General features: G+C 67.5%; 1 protein-coding gene across 1 annotated transcript; it reads right to left on the reverse strand.

The window, feature by feature from the left end:
• Nucleotides 1-523: 523 nt before the first annotated feature.
• On the reverse strand, nt 524-737 carry MNEG_16132 (hypothetical protein; the record flags this gene model as incomplete). Its single annotated transcript, XM_014035397.1, has 1 exon — nt 524-737. A coding segment is annotated over one exon (214 nt), but the record flags the coding sequence as incomplete, so codon positions are not given.
• Between the last annotated feature and the right edge of the window lie 33 nt (nt 738-770).

Consider the following 770-nt stretch of genomic DNA (forward strand, 5'->3'; position numbering starts at 1 on the left):
TGGCTGTCGCGTGGTGCTCGGCGCATGTGCTGATGGCGGCAGCGGCAGAGGCAGGCTGCAGCAGCAGCAGCAGCAGCAGCAGCAGCAGCAGCAGCAGCAGCAGCAGCAGCAGCAGCAGCAGCAGCAGCGGCAGCACCACCCGCAGCAGTGACGAGGATTCAAACACCGCCACAGCCCGCCCACCAGCTCTGGGTCAGCAGCTCTGACCAAAACGCATCAGCGTGTGCCTCCACCTCGCCCGCTGCCAGCCCGGGGTCCTCCAAGGCCGCTAGCGGCGCCCGCGTGCGCACTTTCAAGAACAGGGGCGGGCCTGGTGTGCGTGCATGTGTGCGTGTGTGTTGCTTAGGAAAATGGGGAGTTTGGGCGGGAGGGCGTGACGGTCGCCGAATGCATGCGTAGGGCCCCCTGGGCGACAGCGGCTTGTGGGCAGACGCGTTGCGGCGGAACGCCATGAAAAAACATTGGAGGAACGCGTGCAGCCCTTGATTTCTAGGAACCACCGCGTTTCTCTCTGCTCCCACACCTGCCCGCCCGAGCTCCGCCCACAGCCGCTCCGCCGCCTCGCGCGCCGCCGCGCTGGCGAATGCCGCGGCAAACGGCGGGTCGCCCATGGCGGCGGCCGCGGCGCCGGAGCTGGCGCACTGCTGCGGCGTGAGGAGGGAGACCCGCTTGGGCTCAAGTATCTCTGTGATCGCGTCGTACTCTAGCTCGTCCTCCCACCAGTTTTCTGATGGCATGGAGGAGAGGGGGGTGTCATGGGGGTGCGTGGG

Source organism: Monoraphidium neglectum, assembly GCF_000611645.1.
Source record: "Monoraphidium neglectum strain SAG 48.87 unplaced genomic scaffold scaffold06027, whole genome shotgun sequence".
Classification (NCBI taxonomy): domain Eukaryota; kingdom Viridiplantae; phylum Chlorophyta; class Chlorophyceae; order Sphaeropleales; family Selenastraceae; genus Monoraphidium; species Monoraphidium neglectum.